General features: G+C 43.0%; 1 protein-coding gene across 1 annotated transcript; it reads left to right on the plus strand.

Annotated features, from left to right (window-relative positions):
• The first annotated feature begins 2,821 nt into the window (after positions 1 to 2,821).
• On the plus strand, positions 2,822 to 6,963 carry LOC141640705 (uncharacterized). The gene is made up of 4 exons (XM_074449391.1): positions 2,822 to 3,095; positions 4,982 to 5,170; positions 5,726 to 6,158; positions 6,300 to 6,963. The coding sequence occupies exons 1-4, from the start codon at positions 2,822 to 2,824 to the stop codon at positions 6,961 to 6,963; spliced, it is 1,560 nt and encodes a 519-aa protein (XP_074305492.1).
• Positions 6,964 to 16,621: the final 9,658 nt, after the last annotated feature.

Consider the following 16,621-nt stretch of genomic DNA (forward strand, 5'->3'; position numbering starts at 1 on the left):
ACTAATTTAACTATTGCGTTATTTTATCGTACCTTGATTTTGTCGTAAAGGTGGTACCACGGTGAAATATTGGTAACCCGTCATTGATCGTCACAGAGACTATTCATATTGAGTATGTGTACAGTTTGAAGTTCCTCTATCAATGGCCTCAATTTTGTTGTTTATTAGTATTGAATTTAAGAAGGAACTCACGCATGAGAGGGGGATGATGAGCTGTTCATTTAATTTCTTTATAACTTGGTTTTTATTTAGGTAGGTGGTGAATTGTATTTTGCTAACAATATGAAGTATGTATTAATGAAGAGTACATCATCTATTTATTAGACAATCTTAAGATAAGACGTATATATCCGTCTCAAACCAAAAGATTAATTTATTCAAAGGAATAAGAGTCCAAGAGTGTGTTTCTTTCTCACTGGAGTCATGTCTGAGTTATTTATTGTTATGATGTTATTACACGGAGTAATGGTGTAGCAGTGAGTAGCACGCACAAGTACTACATGTTAGCTTTTTCGTGTGACTTTGGTGTTTGTATTTTACAATCATAGTGCATCGGCCCCTTATTCATTTGTCTGGATTTAATAACTCAATAAATCCATACATAGAGAATACAGATTTATAGAAAAGTATTGATTTCCTATTTATGTGACTCAGTTATAATAGGAGTAATAGTTTACTCAGTAGCTTACCCTACTTGGTATTAGGATTGACCCTAAGCACGTATCATGTCAAAGGCAAAAGTTTTTGAGACAATGGTCTAAAATGTCTAAAATGGTCACATTTGACCATAAAAATGGTTAAATTGGTCTCACTATTTGAATGATTATAACTAGGTTTGTGACTAGTGAAATTTAACCGATAATATGGCATTGTCTACGGTGCGTTAATTCATCATTTTACGGTAGCTTTTTAATAATACGAGTACGTATACCTAGGAGCCGTATTTAGGGTGGTTGGGTGTTTGGGTAGTAAATGTAAATGGCTGCTGACAACGCACGTGATTATTTGGCTGCCGATATAGTTCCCAACTACCATTACCAGTCCCTCTTATTATTCTCATATACTCTATTCTTTACTACTTAATACACCCAGTGTGATGGTATTACACAATATTCTATTGATATCAAACTTAGTTTTGGGTTTTCTCTATTGTTCGACTTCTCTCACTTTCTAACACAAAGATTGTTGTCCAATGTGCAGTAAACACCTGAAGACCAAAAGTTGTGGACAATCAAAGTAGCAGAATACGGAAACAATAACGAGCAACTGTTGTTGACGGTAAATCATGACTGTTAATTATTAATTTAGAGACCGTTTATCAACTTGATTTCTAATAAAATTGGTGATCCTACTTTCGGTTTTTATCCTGCAGATTGAGTATTTAATTTACTTTCCTTTGCTATGTCCTATTATTGTTATTTAAAATGATGTTGATCCATCAAATGATAGTCTAGAATGATAACCTAGGGTTGTTCTGCCGAATCAAATTTTAATGGTAAAATGATAGTTGGTGTACAATTTCAACTAATTCTAACAATGGCCTCAATTTTGTTGTGTGGTTTTTCTTTTCTCTTTCTATGTTTGCGAGGAAACATAGTTTGTTAGCATTGCCTTTTCAGTGAAAAATTGTTTGATTTATGAAACAGTTGAGTCATTTTTTATTCTCAGGGATAGTACTTTGATCATCTAATTATTTACCTGTGAAAAAAATAAATGACTTGCATTGTTAGGAAGAAATGGAGCATAGTTATCGTAAAAGAGGCCGCCCACGGAAGAACATGACGTCGGACATACAAATGGACAATATGGCAATGGCAATCGAACCAAGATTCCCCTTGGTAGCCGGTCAATCAACTCCGAACGCAAAACTCCCGCCGCCTACGCAAAACCGGGCAAAGAACTCGTGCAAATGCAACAAACCCATCCAGCATTGTAAACAGTGCAAACAAAGGCGGTGATGAGGTGGAATACAGGCCACGTAAGAGAGGACGTCCATGCATTGGAATAACTCCAGCTGCTGCCAAACATGTTACATGTGCTACTGAGACGGCGGGGGTTCCCAACGCCCACGTAAACGAACCAGGTGAGATAAGTTATAATTCTATATGACTATCCGCACACGGAGTTCACAAAACGTTTTAACATTAACTTGAAACCACAACAAAGCAGTGCCGCACACAACCTCAGTGCCTACAACTCAGGAGCCGCCTAAAGCACCTACCAGGAATAAACCTGCAGGTACGCCCTTCTTTTTTCCCCAGCATTCTGTAAAAACCGTAACTGAAGAGAGGCATGCAGTAAATGTGTTTTCTACCAACACGTTAAATTAAACAGGCATCGCCCGCAAGGGTGTGACTCATCGCCAAATAGGCCGACCACGCAAGGCCAAACTACCAGGAAACCCCCGCCAATGCCCGACAGACAGCGGCTTGCACACAACAGAACCTTCAAGCTGTGAAAAAACCTCACCAGGTATTACCTTTTCCAATGCGCTTACTTACAAACTGATCTACGGAACTAATGAATATATAACAGTAGTTTAAAATTATTTCCGAGAAACATGCAGGCCCCTCAACTACAACCTCTGAGCACACATCTCTGGAGAGCACAACCCCAGCGGTCATCTTATCTACAAGTAAGCCCCAATTCCTTTAAGCATTTACGCCTATATAAACTACTTTCTACTCATTTCCGACAGAAAAACAAGTACGGTTACTCCACAAGTTTTTTCCCCTCCCTTCAGAGGTTCGTATACCAATTTGAGAACATACTAAACATACCCTGCCAAACAGGTACCATATCTGACATACCAGCGGACAATATGGCAACTGAACCAAGATTCCCCTTGGTAGCCGGTCAATCAACTCCGAACGCAAACCTCCCGCCGCCTACGCAAACCGCTGGCAGCAACTCAGAAGCAAATGCAACAAACCCATCCAGCATTGTAAACAATTCAAACAAAGGCGGTGACGAGGCGGAATACAGGCCACGTAAGAGAGGACGTCCATGCATTGGAATAACTCCAGCTGCTGCCAAACATGTTACTTGTGCTACTGAGATGGCGGGGGTTTCCAACGCCCACGTAAACGAACCAGGTGAGATAAGTTATAATTCTATATGACTATCCGCACACGGAGTTCACAAAACGTTTAACATTAACTTGAAACCACAACAAAGCGAGGTGTCGCACCCAACCTCGTGCCTACAACTCAGAACCGCCTAAAGCACCTACCAGGAATAAACCCGCAGTATGCCCTTCTTTTTTCCCAAAGATTTCGTAAAAACCGTGAATCAAGAGAGGCATGCGAAATGTGTTTTCTACCAACGTGTTAAATTAAACAGGCATCGCCCGCAAGGGTGTGACTCATCGCCAAATAGGCCGACCACGCAAGGCCAAACTACCAGGAAACCCCCGCCAATGCCCGACAGACGGCAGCTTGCACACAATAGAACCTTCAAGTCGTGAAAAAACCTCATCGTGTATTGCCTTTTCCAATGCGCTTACTTACAAACTGATCTACTGAACTAATGTATATATAACAGTAGTTTAAAATTATTTTCGGGAAACATTCAGGCCCCTCAACTACAACCTCTGAACACACATCTCTGGAGAGCACAACCCCAGTGGTCATCTTACCTACAAGTAAGTCCCAATTCCTTTAAGCATTTACGCCTATATAAACTGCTTCCTACTCTACTGTAAGTAGTGAAAAACCGTGAAATGTTACCACCACGAAGAGCAAACGAAATACGCCCTGTCTAAATTAAATTAATGCTGCAAAACCAACAGGGAAATATTTAACAGCATGGAGCTTTGGAGGCCCTACCGAACTCTGTGAGTTTTGTGACGCCCTTGTCTGGAAGGAGGAATCCGTAGGCGAGACCCCCAAAAATGGCCGACCAAAATTCAATATATGCCGCCAAAAGGGGAAGGTAAAACTCACAATGCTCAAAGAGCCTCCAAAATTATTAAAAGAATTACTGGATCCCGTGGGTGGCACACGTTCGGCCGAATTTAGAAGGCTTATCCGGTCGTGTAACACTATATACGCATTCACATCCATGGGTGGCAAAGTCGACAACGCTATTAACAAAGGTGGTGTACCTTACTGCTTCAGACTAGGCGGCTAAAACCACCATAATATCGGCTCACTCCTGCCACCATTGGGGAAACAACCACGATTCATGCAACTATACTTTCATGACACCGATAACGAACTAACAAACCGGGTGACATCCTTGAATGGGGAAGGCAAGAACAGCCTTCAACCGGAAATTTTGGAGGGCCTTTCCTAGATGATGTACGAGCACAACGAAATCGCAAAGGTATGCAAGATGGCCAGGGAGCGTATGGAAAATGAAGACCTAGAACATGTTCAACTACGTCTCAGGGCAGCCCGTAGCAAAGACGACAAACAGTTCAATCTCCCAACAAAGTGAATGAGTTTGCAGGACTCATTATCGGGAATGGGAAACCGAAAAGGGGCACGTGATATCGTAATCCAAGAACGTGCAAGAGGGCTGCAACATCTCGAACTTCACCCGAAATTCATGGCAATGCAAAGATCCCCTAATGTTTCCTTACGATGAGGACAACTATAGATTAGGCATAAAGCACTTAGATGCGCAGCCACAACAAGCAAAAAGAAAAGAAAAACTGTTACAATGCAGGAGTATTACTCTTATAGGTTCCAAGAACGGTGGAAAAATGGGAAACTTATTGACGGGATATGTGTTCTCTGTGGGAGGTTAAGGCAACAGTTTATGTGTGACGTGTTTACGTGTGTTGAGGAGACTCGATTGGATTACGTCCGACACAACCAAAAAACAATTAGAAAATACTCTCTACGTGGCTTAACTAATGTAGTCGCCGCTGGTGAAGTAACCCCTGCTTCACTTGTTCTTCCCCCATCTTATCCCAATTGTTTCAGAAACCTCTTCCAACTATACCAAGACGGACTGGCTATATGCTGATGGGCAGGCCCGCCGGATTTGTTCATCACTTTCACTTGCAACCCAAAATGGGAAGAGATCTCTGAATTCCTAAAAGCCATCCCTGGCCAATTGCCTGAAGACTGTCACGACATCCTTGCTAGAGTGTTCAAAATTAAGCTAGATGAACTCATTGTGGACTTGACCAAGAGAGCTTTCTTTGGTGAAACACTTGAAGGTATTACGTTAATCATTACTTATATTCAATATAACTTATGTTCAACATAATTCAATATACACCGTTATACATGTGCACTAGAACTGTATCCCCAAAAGTTACACGGCCGAAATATCTGACACTGTCAGGAGATGACATTCACGCTAAGCAATGTCTTTTTTCATATTAATTGGTTAGTTATACACTACAGTTCCACAAAATTGGGGTACCACATGTGACAGCAGTCTTATTTCTGTAAAATGAATAAAAAGACAATGACCCACTAGTGGTTTCTAAATACACTACATCCAGAAACACCACAAAATTCATTTGTTACCATCCTTTTTATTTTCCTTTCTACTTCTTTTAAAATTTGTTTAGGTAAATCCCGCTACCCCCAACCTACCAAAATAAATTGAATGCCTACATGCTGAATGTGATATTGTATAAACTAAGGAAAACAAGTGATACGCTACTTTCCAGGGTTGATACCACCGTATAGGTAGCAACCACACTTTAAGAAAAATTTAAGCAGATCATATGTACCTTATTACTAACTTCTTCCATACCACTCAGTTATTTATACAGTGGAGTTCCAGAAAAGAGGGTTGCCGCATGCACACATTTGCTTATTTTTGCGGCCTGAAAGTAAACAAACTGACCCATCGGAGATAGACAAAATTATCAGCGTTGAATTACCAGATAAAGCACAAGATCCTACAGGATATGAAGCAGTCGTGCAATTCATGCTACATGGCCCTTGTGGAGAGGCAAAGACCAGCTCACCCTGTATGGTTGATGGCAAGTGCTCCAAGTACTATCCAAGAGATTTTTGCTCTCACACATCTGTCAGCGACGACGGTTACCCTGTATATCGTCGAAGAAAAGATGGTAAAGAAGCGGAGAAGAACGACCACACTCTTGACAATAGATTTGTTGTCCCTCACAACATTGACCTATTAGTGAAATACCAAGCCCACTTGAATGTGGAATGGTGTAACAAACATAGGTCAGTCAAATACCTATTCAAGTACATGTCCAAAGGGCCGGATATGGCACACGCAAGCCTGCATGAAGTACGTCCTCACATAAACGAAGAGAATGTAAATTAACAAATAGTTGATGAAATTGAAACATATCTTAAATGTAGATATGTGTCTGCTTCCGAAGCTTGCTGGAGGGTGTTCACATTTGAAATACAATACAAGCAACCGCCGGTCCAACGCCTACCTTATCACTTAGAGTTCGAACAAGATGTTTTGTTTGAAGATTCTGAGGCGGCAGATGACATCCTAGAAAGAGTGGGGGATGCAAAAACCACCCTTACTGAATGGATGGTTACAAACCAAAAACATGAAGACGCACGCTCGTTAACATACGCTGAGTTCCCCACTGAATGGGTTTGGGACAACAACGGTAAAGTATGGACAAGACGGAAAAAGGGTTTCAAAATCGAGAGGATATACTTCGCTAACCCAAATTCTGGAGAGTCGTACTACTTACGTCTTCTACTAAACATTGTGAAGGGGGCAAAATGTTTTGCAGATATCCGCACTGTGGACAAAATTGTTCACCCTACATATAAGTCAGCTTGCAATGCTCTTGGCCTATTAGACGGAGACGAGGAATGGCATGTAGCCTTGACCGAAACAGCATCATGGGCAACTGCTCAACAACTACGACAAATGTTTGCAACATTGCTACTATTCTGTGAGGTCGCAGATCCAAAACAGTTGTGGCTAGATCACTGGAAAGAATTGTCAGCAACGACGCCTTGGATAGGCCAAGAGCATTGCAAGCTCTTATCAACTTGATTTCTAATAAAATCCTTATGTTTTTCTGTTTGTAAAATTGACTGAAAGGTTCGGGCATTTGAGACGCGAAGTTGCTTAGTGTTTTTAAAATATGTAAAAGTTGACTGAAATGACTTATTGGGTAATGGTGGAGTCAGTGTCACATGCTTTTTCTTTCGGTTTACATATTTCATTTGTTGTTGGTGGCTAGAATTAAGGTTGTGACTTAAACCTTCGATTCTTTGTGTATGGACAGTTTATCCTTTGCTATATGTATATAGAATTCTCGTAGATTAGTATTAGGTTTTCTTTTTTAATTTATACGTTTTCCCTTTTGGCCTTTTTTTTCTCCTTAGGACCGTATATTTATATGCTATATAGTATTAACTGTGTTTCTGTTATTATTAATTTACTTTTAATTTATAATTGTATTCCCTCTTTAAATTAGACCTTTGATTCTGCTAAATTGCTTGTTGTTGATGTTTCAGTTTTTTAAATTTCTTTACTATTCTTTTCAATTAATGCTGTTTACATTGGTGTTATTGTACGTTTTGTGTTGTCCTGGTTATTTATTGTTTAGTAGTAGTGGTCATTTTAATTGTTTTGATTATTTTGTATGTTTTTATTATCATTGAATTGAATATTAAATTAGATTAGCTGTTAGAAGTCCTCTTATATCTCAATTTTTCTCTTCTCTTTGTAACGGTGATTTTTTGTTTGTGTTTTGTATTTAAGACTTGGTTATTATTTTCGTGGTTATTTGCATTCTCTTTTATTAATTCTACTGATCAATACTCTTTTATTATTTGATCTTCTTGTCTTTTTAGATTACATTAATTAATTAATTTGTGGTGCTTGATATGTATATATATATATATATATATATATATATATATATATATATATAACCTATTTTATTCCATACATATCATGTTGTATTCATCTTATAATCTTTCCTTTTCATTTGTTGTTTATTTTCCAGTTGATTCTTGTTTACGCAATGGCCGTTACTGACGTTGGTGACGTAGTGGAGGTGATGTTTTTCGAGTTGGGCTTTATTGGTTCCTATTTTCTTGCAACCATAGTATATTTATTGGGAGATGCTGAAGTGTATGTTCAGTTTCACCAGCTTTTGTCACCCACTGGTTCTCGCCTTCTGAGAGACGTTATTGGGGTTGAGCACATACGTCCTTTGGCCCCTTCATTGCGAGGATGGAGTATGGTCTTTATGATCACGTTGACGTGTTTGTCAACGATGGCTGGTGGACCGGGCGTGTTATAGACGTCTCCGGTGTAGAAGGTTACTATGAGATATTTTTTGAAATGTATGATGAGGTTTCGTATAATGTTAACTATGAGATGCGCCCGCGTCTCGATTGGGAGAATAATAGGTGGGTGGGCGCATCTCGATTGGGAGATACGTGTCAACCCAAGAAAACCACCCACCTATTATTCTCCCAATCGAGATGCGGGCGCATCTCATAGTTAACATTATACGAAACCTCATCATACATTTCAAAAAATATCTCATAGTAACCTTCTACACCGGAGACGTCTATAACACGCCCGGTCCACCAGCCATCGTTGACAAACACGTCAACGTGATCATAAAGACCATACTCCATCCTCGCAATGAAGGGGCCAAAGGACGTATGTGCTCAACCCCAATAACGTCTCTCAGAAGGCGAGAACCAGTGGGTGACAAAAGCTGGTGAAACTGAACATACACTTCAGCATCTCCCAATAAATATACTATGGTTGCAAGAAAATAGGAACCAATAAAGCCCAGCTCGAAAAACATCACCTCCACTACGTCACCAACGCTGTAACGGGCCATTGCAGAAACAAGAATCAACCTGGAAAATAAACAACAAATGAAAAGGAAACAAAAAAATGATAAGATGAATACAACAGGATATGTATGGAATAAAATAGGTTATATATATATATATATATATATATATATATATATACATATCAAGCACCACAAATTAATTAATTAATGGAATATAAAAAGACAAGAAGATCAAATAATAAAAGAGTATTGATCAGTAGAATTAATAAAAGAGAATGCAAACAACCACGAAAATAATAATCAAGTCTTAAATACAAAACACAAACAAAAAATCACCGTTACAAAGAGAAGAGAAAAACTGAGATATAAAAGGACTTCTAACAGTTAATAATCTAATTTAATATTCAATTCAATGATAATAAAAACATACAAAATAATCAAAACAATTAAAATGACCACTACTACTAAACAATAAATAACCAGGACAACACAAAACGTACAATAACACCAATGTAAACAACATTAATTGAAAAGAATAGTAAAGAAATTTAAAAAACTGAAACATCAACAACAAGCAATTTAGCAGGATCAAAGGTCTAATTAAAGAGGGAATACAATTATAAATTAAAAGTAAATTAATAATAACAGACACACAGTTAATACTATATAGCATATAAATATACGGTCATAAGGAGGAAAAAAAACAAAAGGCCAAAAGGGAAAACGTATAAATTAAAAAGGGTTATTTAACAAGATTACTCCAAACTATAGGTAGGCTTCCCGAAATACTCTAAATTTCATTTAATTCGAGAATAAACCAAACTATTAACCGTTTCTTCTCATATTAGAATAGAGTAACCGACTACCTGATAATCAGGTTATTACTACTTTCTTTTTAATAATATTTGAGTTATCACCTCCTCCTCCACCATTAACATCTAAGCTCAACCATCATAGTCTATTACATATCACCTATCGCCTATCACCGCCAGCCTCGATCATCCGTCGTACAACGAAGCTCGATTGCAGGTGCAACTCACATTTATCAGTTGTTGCAACCAAAAATGAAAGACTTCTCTCCACTTGTGCGCATTACTATAAGACACCAAACTGAATCAAAAAAATCGAAAAATAGTCTGAGTAATCTGGGCATCTCATATTCTAATCTGTACCGGAAGGTACCAAACCAAACCAAAAGTGCACATGGGCTTCAACTTGTGCGCACCACTATCCACCATTATTGATCCTCCTTGACTTCTCTCCACTTTTTTCCCTATTTTTTCCGTATTTTCGTTAATCTGGGATTTGGTACTCAACTTTATAATTTTTAGTAGATCTTGAACTTTTATATGAAGCAAAGGCTTTAATTTTTGTTGGTTTGTTCAAGTTTGTGTGGTTATTTTGCAGACCTAATTGACTAAGGTTGGGTTTTAATCTGGTATTTTGTTTCAAGACCTTAATTTGGGGAAGAATAATTGGGTGTTTAATGGTGAAGATTAGAGGGAAGAAGATGGAGGTGTGCAGTGTTTTAAAAATTCAGGGGTGTGGATTTGGGAAGAAGAAAAATGGTGGATTTGGGAAGATGAAGAGGTGGGACCCTTCTTACTTTTACTGGCTATTATAGGTTAGTAAACGGGCAATACTGTTTAAAGAGAAAGGGTGTAGTTCGGTATAAAGGTAGTTAAAATATAGCTTGAAGTATTTTGAGAAGCATCTAAATAGTATGGAGTATTTTTATTAAATAACCCAATTAAAAAAGAAAACATAATACTAATCTACGAGACTTCTATATACATATAGCAAAGGATAAACTGTCCATACACAGCAACTGAAGGTTTAAGTCACAACCTTAATTCTAGCCACCAACAACAAATGAAATATGTAAACCGAAAGAAAAAGCATGTGACACTGATTCCACCATTACCCAATACACAAATTCTCCCTTATGACGGAGGGTATCCGTCACAAACTTGTGACGGGTACCATATTATCTCACAAAAAACCCATAAGGGTGAGAGAAGGAGCACATGGGGTGGGTGCCCACCTTGTCCCCTCTACCCATCTCCACTCACAAAATACATGTCGCAAGATCCGACCCGTCACAAGGGAGACCTACTGTACCCAATAAGTCATTTTAGTCAACTTTTACATATTTTAAAAAGACATAAAGATTACTATGCCGCGTCACAAATGCCCGAACCTTTCAGTCAATTTTACCAACAGAAAAACATAAGGATTACTATGCCGCGTAAAGAAAAACCTATAATTGAGTCAATATTAGAAAACCGTAGGAAAGGAGCGTTCACTTATTCAAAAGGATCAACAAAAATAATGATAAAAGAACACTGAAAAGACAACATCACAAAACAAGCTTTTCAAAAAATAAGGAATTGCAGCTGAACAACAATAATTACTGTTCCGGGTGTAATTCCAGAGCGAGTATTGTTACCACCCGTGGCTTGTAGAATGATGTCTTGAGTTGGATTCTTCGTCTCTATCGTTCCTCTCGGCCTCTCCTGCAACAATGAACGAACTGAGGGCTTGGCTTTGTGCCAAGCGTACTCAATTGTTCCGGGTGTAATTCCAGAGCAAGTATTGTTACCACCCGTGGCTTGTAGAATGATGTCTTGAGTTGGATTCTTCGTCTCTATCGTTCTTCTCGGCCTCTCCTACAACAATGAACGAACTGAGGGCTTGGCTTTGTGCCAAGCGTACTCACTCCGACGCTCAAGTCAGTAAACTTAGAGGGGTAAGTTGTTGTTACTTGGCTAAGGATGTATTGTAGAGAGATAAGGAAGATATTACCAGATAAATAGTGATTCTTAGGTTAATTTTTGGATGCTTTCCTCAATGAAGGTTGAGGAGTATTTATAGACTTTCACCTTTTGTCACGTAGTGGCCAAGTGGCCAAGTGGCTAGCAGGTGGAAAGACCGTTCTACCCTCGGCCGCTGGACCCATGGCAGGCCGGCCGAGGGTCTTGGATATGAGTACGCGGATATGTGTCCCGGCTGACTGGTTGCCACGCCGAGACCGAGGTGACAGGCCGATAGGCTTCATCGGCTAGGCTGTCTAAGTCGTTGACTTTGCTGTGGATATCCTTGACCTTGCTCAATGTGTTGACTTGGTCAGCGGTGCAGAATATGCCCCATCAATTTGCCCCCAGCGTAGTCTATGCCGTGGTATGGGCTCCGATGTATGCTGAACGTATATTCTGCGCAAGTAATTTCTGAAACTCTTTTTGGTATCGGCTTCTTCTCCCTCGGCCTGGTTCTTTTTAGGCCGTACCATATATATCCCCCCTCTGCATGGGTGTTTAAAGGACATCCGATGTGGAAGAGAAAGTGACGCTGGCCGAGACCAGGGTTGGGAGCGCCGGTTGTTTTTGATTGCCCCCAGGCCGGTGCTTCCTAGCTTGGTTGATCATGTGGCCGACGGATAGCAGATACCTAGGAGTTTGTTGAGGAAGATGAATAGGCGAAGAGAGGTGAAGGGGCGTGTTGAAGACGCTTGATCACTGTTGCATTGATTGACGTTTGACTGTTGCGACGATTGACTTTCCATGGTTGCATGTCTGACACGTGTCTGTTTGCTGATTGGCTGGCGCTTCATGGGCTGTTCTCTGATTGGTCCTTCTTCATGGGCTTTTCCCTATAAATAGGGCAGTTATTCCGTGAAATTGGCCACCAATTTCATTCTCTCCAAAATTTTCCTTTATCTAAACTTTTAAGGGTTTCTTTGTCTTCTAATTTTCAGGGTTGTTACTCCGGCGAGTGTTTTTCTTCAAGGTAAACAAACGAATTTCCTCACTTCTTATTTTGTTAAATACTCATTGCTATCATGTCTTCTGCTGACGCCGGGACAAGCACTTCTGCGCCGGGGGGTTCCCCGCCGCGTCTTGATGGGGAGGGGATACTAGACGCCATCCCGATAAGGTTTGGGGGCCCTAGGTCTCCTTCTCCCGAAGTTGATCCTCAAGTTTTGGAGGAATGGGAGGATGACGATGACGTCGATCATGACGCAGACGATTTTGGTGATGATGCTGGAAAGGCTGGTCCTAATGAGGGGAGGCAGTACGTTATGGATCACGGCGACGCCTGTAAGGTCCGCCTTGACCGTGCTTGGACCCATAAGTTCGCCAGTTGTTCCGGCGAGACATTTTTCGAGGGCCATTTTTTTTTTTGGCAGGGGATACAAAATTGTTATTCCTGAGGAGGGTCAGGCGATCTGTTGCCCTCCCCCGGGTCACATCGGCGTATACATGCGGCACTTGGAGTACGGGCTCCGGTTTCCTTTGAATGAATACGTTATGGCCATCATTAGGGCCATGAACGTTGTTGTTGCCCAACTGCACCCGTTGACCGTGAGGACCATAGTCGGCTTTGTCTCTTCAAGGGAGAGGCCCCAACGGTGAATTTATTCCGCCAGCTTCACCATCTCCGGCCGTCAATCTCTGGCCGCGTCGGATGGTACAGTGTGCAAATGGAGCAGGGTTATGTCTCTGTTGACAAACTTACTTCTTGCAAGGACTGGAAAGATCGGTGGGTGTACGTTAAGGTGCCGGATGACTATCCGCTGCCCCGCTTCTTTCAGCACCAAGTTAATTTGCGGTGTGAGACCAAGGCGGAGCACGACAGATGGGTCACCCGGAAAAAGCTCAAGATGGATGCCAGCAAGGTCCCTCTTAAGGAGGATGAGAAGCTGGCGATGAGGCTCTTTGAGGCGGACAAGAGTGGGGTGCCGAAGAGATGGATTCCCCCAACGCAGATTATCCTTCAGGATGAGCCGCTCTGCCATGTCGGCCTCATACCGGCCCTAGCACAGGTTGAGTGGGGTCGGTGTGAGGCCCATCACCGCTCTTAACGCTCCTGTTTCTCGAACTTCGATTTATTTCTTCTAGTTAACTCTTGCTTTGTTTCCTTCACAGACCACTTTAGACCGGACCTGTCTGAGGATATCCTCCGGAGGATGGGGCTGCACGAAGATAAAACCGTTGCTAATTTGCATCCCAAGGCTCTAACCCATGACCGCAGGACGTCGCCGAATGATCTCATGGATCAGCAGCTGAAAAGCTTGAATGTGGTGGAGGCCCAGGCGAAGGTTGTTAGTAGCATGCCGCGTCATACGCGAAAAACAAAGTCTTCGGCGGCGAGGGCATCGACATCAGTTCCACCTCCCATTGCTCCTGCTCGGAAGGAGACGGTGGAGATTGTTGATATCACCAATGGGGAGGACTCCGATGAGGAGGGGTCTCCCCTTGTCCGTAAGAGAAAAGAGATAGCCTCTACCACTGCCGTTGCTTCTGCTGCTGGCGAGGAAATGCGTCCTCCGGCGAAGAAGGCCAAGCATGGTACTGATCTATCCTGCGGCCCAGATTTGGCCGGTTCATCAGGCGCTGCTGATGACAGGCTCCCTGGCATGTCTATGCATGTTGATACTGATGCTTTCGTTAAATTTTGCAGATCAGCCGCTGTCGGCCGTCGCTTTTATTGAGCAGCAAGCGGAGGAGAACCCCGCGCAGGCTGGTGATCATAACGCCACCATTGACTCTTCATCCCAGAAGGCTTCCCCCTCCCGACTGCAGGCCGGTGATCGAGACGTCACCACTGATTCTTCATCCCAGAAGGTTTTCCCCTCCCAGCTTGTAGCGGAAAGCGCGAGGTTGATCGAGAAGCTGGCGAGGTGGAACGAGCTGACCGGTGCTCGTATTATAGAGCAGGAGAAGGCCGTGGCTCAATCCGCTCTTGAGCTTGATGCCACTAAGAAGGTGGCCGTGAAGGCGAAGCTGGATCTCCTTAATGAGCAGAGGCTTAGGGGAGATGCTGAGAAAGCGCTCTTGGCTGAGAGAAAACTCAGGGAGGATGCTGAAAAGGAGGTCCTTGCTGAGAGAGCCAAGACCGAGAAATCTTTGCGGCCGAAGTTGTAAAGTTTCTTTGGAGAAGTGTGACCTTGTTCAGAGGCATGCCGACCTTTATTTTCAGCAGAGGAATGAATTCAGGGGCTTGCATCAGATCCAGGGGAAGGTGATTCGGAGCAAGGAGGCCATTATTAGACAAAAGGAGGAGGACATTGAGATGCTCCAAACCGTCATGCTCCCCAACATGTGCACCGAATTCCGGGATCTGGCCGAAGAAGCTGCCAGGGAAGTGATTGAGGAGCTCTTCCCTCTTGCCGGTTCCTTTCCGTGGGACAAATTTGACGAGCTGTTTGACGACAAGCTCAAAGCTAAGGAGAAGGCCGTGGAGGAGAAGGCCAAGGAGGCAGTGAGGGTGAAGCAGGAGGAAGAGGTGGCCGCGGAGAAGGCAGCCCTTGCTGAGAAGGCTAAGGCGGCCAAGGAGGAAGCCGAAAGAATGAGGGCAACGATCTTCTTTGAGGCTAAAGCCGAGGCCGTCAAGCCGAGGCTGCTAGGAAAACTGCCGGGTTGCCCATCGAAGAGGATGCTGCAACTGCCGCTGATGGCGAGCAGCAATAGGCATAGGGAGGCGGGCGGTTGTCACCAGGCTCACCCGGCGTTTCGGATAGCTTCCTCCCTGCTACCTTTTGGCGCTCCAAATGACATATTTGTAACTTTTCTCTGTATTCTCCTCGCTTGTAAAATGTCATTTTTAATAAGAGTTCGTTTCTTCTGCCTCCGGATTGGCCGAGGTCTTTATCTCATTTCTTTTCCTTGTGCTAATAGTCGAGGGCCTCAACTGTTCTTAGCGTTTTGACTTTGCCTCTGGCTTGGCCGAGGTCTTTTTTCGTCTTCGTCCGAGTTGTCTTCTTACGTTATTGATTGAGCGTCTCTTTTGTTTCCGCCTCGGCTTGGCCGAGGCAGCTTAGAGTGTGTATCTCAATTGCGTTTACCGCTTCCAAGGCATTTCGATAGCTTTAGCGAGTATCAACTGCGCTGGTCGTGACCGTCGCGGTGTTTGCTTCTTTGTGGAGACTGCCGCTCTTGTCAGGTGTGACAGTGTGAGCCGGCGTCTGCTTCCTGTTAACGACTGCCGTTGCGTCTACCACTTGGGTGACTGCGACGGCGTCAAACCTCTTGGGGGTGACTGCCGTGGCGTCTACTACTTGGGGTGACTGCGACGGCGCCTGCTTCTTGATAATGACTGCCGCTCTTGTCGATGTGACAGTGTGAGCTGGCGTCTATTTCTTGATGATGATTGCCGTGGCGTCTACCACTTGGAGTGACTGCGACGGCGTCAAACCTCTTGGGGTGACTGCCGTGGCGTCTACTACTTGGGGTGACTGCGACGGCGCCTGCTTCTTGATAATGAATGCCGCTCTTGTCGATGTGACAGTGTGAGCTGGCGTCTATTTCTTGATGATGACTGCCGTGGCGTCTACCACTTGGAGTGGCTGCGACGGCGTCAAACCTCTTGGGGTGACTGCCGTGGCGTCTACTACTTGGGGTGACTGCGACGGCGCCTGCTTCTTGATAATGACTGCCGCTCTTGTCGATGTAACAGTGTGAGCTGGCGTCTGCCTATTGCCGGCGACTTGTGGGAAAATTGACATTTTTGATGGAAGATTTGGACGATTTTTCATTAGGTATAAACATGCGTTGGGGTGCCCACAGCTATTTTGGACACCTCCGCCGCTATACAAAGTTTTCCCGAGATTACCAGCGTCCTAATGGCTCATCTAAGGCACACCTTCCCAGTCAGCCGCTGGTTGCATCCATGAGGTCGCCCTCCTGTTGTAAGGATGGACTCTTACCTTTTTCCGACTTCTTTGCCACTTTGAGGGATTGCGCGTTGCATCCTCTGGCAGCTATCTGGACGTTGACCACCTCGTCCTTCTCGTCTTTGGAGACGATCTTATGCGCTTCCCCCCCGGTCCGAGACATACATCAGTGTTAGGGCCCGGATGGACATCACTGCGTCGGCCTCGCTCAG

The sequence above is a fragment of the Silene latifolia genome, chromosome 1 (assembly GCF_048544455.1).
Source record: "Silene latifolia isolate original U9 population chromosome 1, ASM4854445v1, whole genome shotgun sequence".
NCBI lineage: Eukaryota > Viridiplantae > Streptophyta > Magnoliopsida > Caryophyllales > Caryophyllaceae > Silene > Silene latifolia.

Coding starts and splice junctions, on each gene's coding strand:
- LOC141640705 (XM_074449391.1), top strand. CDS start 2,822: ATGGCAACTGAACCAAGATTCCCCTTGGTAGCCGGTCAATCAACTCCG. Junction 3,096..4,981: donor CGCCCACGTAAACGAACCAG/GTGAGATAAGTT, acceptor GCTGATGGGCAG/GCCCGCCGGATTTGTTCATC. Junction 6,159..6,299: donor GAATGGTGTAACAAACATAG/GTCAGTCAAATA, acceptor TCTTAAATGTAG/ATATGTGTCTGCTTCCGAAG.